This window comes from Gavialis gangeticus, unplaced genomic scaffold, assembly GCF_001723915.1.
Source record: "Gavialis gangeticus isolate Ggan-Ray unplaced genomic scaffold, GavGan_comp1, whole genome shotgun sequence".
Lineage (NCBI taxonomy): Eukaryota > Metazoa > Chordata > Crocodylia > Gavialidae > Gavialis > Gavialis gangeticus.
This window is the reverse complement of record NW_017728991.1, coordinates 4,745,454-4,747,393: the sequence shown is the minus strand read 5'-3', so window position 1 is coordinate 4,747,393 and position 1,940 is coordinate 4,745,454. Positions and strand designations below refer to the sequence as shown.

Genomic DNA, 1,940 nt, shown 5'->3' with positions numbered 1-1,940 from the left:
TTGTGAGCATTTTGTTTTTGAGAAAAGGCTGTATGGTATGAGCTCACATGTGTGTGCGTGCCCCCTGAGGGTTTGTGTTGGCACAAACCTAAAAATCGGACCTCTCTCAAAACCGCTTTTCCATATTTCATTTCCAAATATCGAAGAAGAAAAACGAAAGCCACACACTGGATGTAAGGCTGAAAAAAGAAATAGCCAACACTTTATGAACAGTGATACAAAAAAACTTATAATACTAAAGGTAGAAATCACATTTAATTCATAAACTCAGTAGGACTCTATTTGATCTGTGACTTTTATTCTCTCTCTCCAGTTTCAAAGAAATAGTGTTTTGAGTAGCTGGGCCAGCTATCTCTAACTCAATCCAACTAAAATCCAATATAAGATCTCCACTTCACAGAATGAGTTTTATATTGCAGTCCCACTTTCTTACAATTGAAGACTTACATAGTCTAATATTATTTGTACAGGTGACAGGTGAGACCCTAGATTCATGGACTAAGTCCAACTTTAAGCTATACAGAAAAATCTAAGAGTTGGTATGTTAGATTCTGTCAAATGATGTGCATTTTTCTAGCTTATGGATTGCAGTGAATGCAATACAGGGTATATAAAGTACATTAGGATGCATGGCCTATACAAAATAATAAAAATTAAAAAGTAATGTTGAAATTTTTTTTCTTACTCCAAACACAGATATCAGTATTTCCGGCCAGCTGGGTTTCAAGAGGGAATCAGGAAAGTCTACAAAAACCTGTAGGAGCAAAAATACATGTTTGATATAATACTATAAAATGTTGGGAGAGTAATAAATAAACTGATAAATATTTTCAAAATGAGTATTTCTGTTTTACTCAAAATGCTCACAGTAGGAAAGAGTAACTGTGGGGATTTGAATTTGGGATTCCTAATATTATTCCAGAAACAGTTATATTCCTGAATAAAACCATCTTCAAGATCTTCTCTTTAGGACCAATAGCTCTGCAAGGGGCAAGCATCTGCTCCCTCTAGTTGCTCTGTAGTCCCAGTTAGTGGATAAAATTTTCTTTCCATCTACTCTGCTGGTGTGTTTTGAGATTTGCTCCCCATTTTTGGGAAGACGAGTAGACGCTTTTGCAGGGAGTTGTGCTCTTTAATCGCTGTACAGAACCATGAAAATCCCATGGGTAACAGAAACAGAGAGGGCTTTGTCAGTGGTCCAGTTAGTGTTAACATTTCCTACTGAGAAACTATGCATTTTGTTTTTCCAAAGAAACTTAGCTAGGTACATAGCTAGTCTTTTTGTGATACAGCACAATAACTTACATATAAAGTTGTGATGCAAAGGCCAAATAATGGATATATAGGAAGGAAAATGGACAGAATGTAATGAGTAATTCTATCTTCAACATTAAACATGAATAAACCAAAGAGGTGGACAGCAATGGTTACCTAAAATGAAACAAGAAAATAATTTGTATGAGTGAAAAATTTCCCTTTGCTCATTGTTACTAAGAATTGGATACATCTACCACTTGGGGTATGAGTGCAAACTACTTGATTCAGTAGAGGGCCCATGCAAACATATATACAAAATATAGCGTTGGGAGGCATCTGGGGAATTGTTTCTGATTCCTATGTCCCTCCAGATTTTACAGCTACTAGATTTTATTGTCTCAAACTTAGTTTGTATTTATAGGTTGGAAGATTGAAACAAAATCATAGCCAGCAGTATAGATACTGATATACTCTGGAGGATAAATACCACAAAAACCCTTCTATTCTGTGTACCTCCTGGTTTTTGGCTTATATATGTATATATTAAGGCTGAGAGCCTCATCTCCTAGCTCTAGGAACTGGGGTTTTGCAAAAAGAAGCCAAAAAACAGGAGGTATTCAGAACAGAAGGTTCTCTCTCACACACACACACACACACACACACACACACACACACACACACAC

General features: G+C 36.3%; 1 protein-coding gene across 1 annotated transcript in view; it reads right to left on the bottom strand.

The window, feature by feature from the left end:
- Nucleotides 1–1,940, bottom strand: part of LOC109296754 (ATP-binding cassette sub-family A member 10-like) — a 53,073-nt gene that overhangs the window by 14,593 nt on the left and 36,540 nt on the right. The window contains exons 26-28 of the mRNA XM_019516309.1: nt 1,306–1,431; nt 686–754; nt 102–179 (exon numbers count right to left, since the gene is read on the bottom strand). Coding sequence (XP_019371854.1) covers nt 102–179; nt 686–754; nt 1,306–1,431 — 273 coding nt within the window. The remainder of the gene's footprint in view (nt 1–101; nt 180–685; nt 755–1,305; nt 1,432–1,940) is intronic.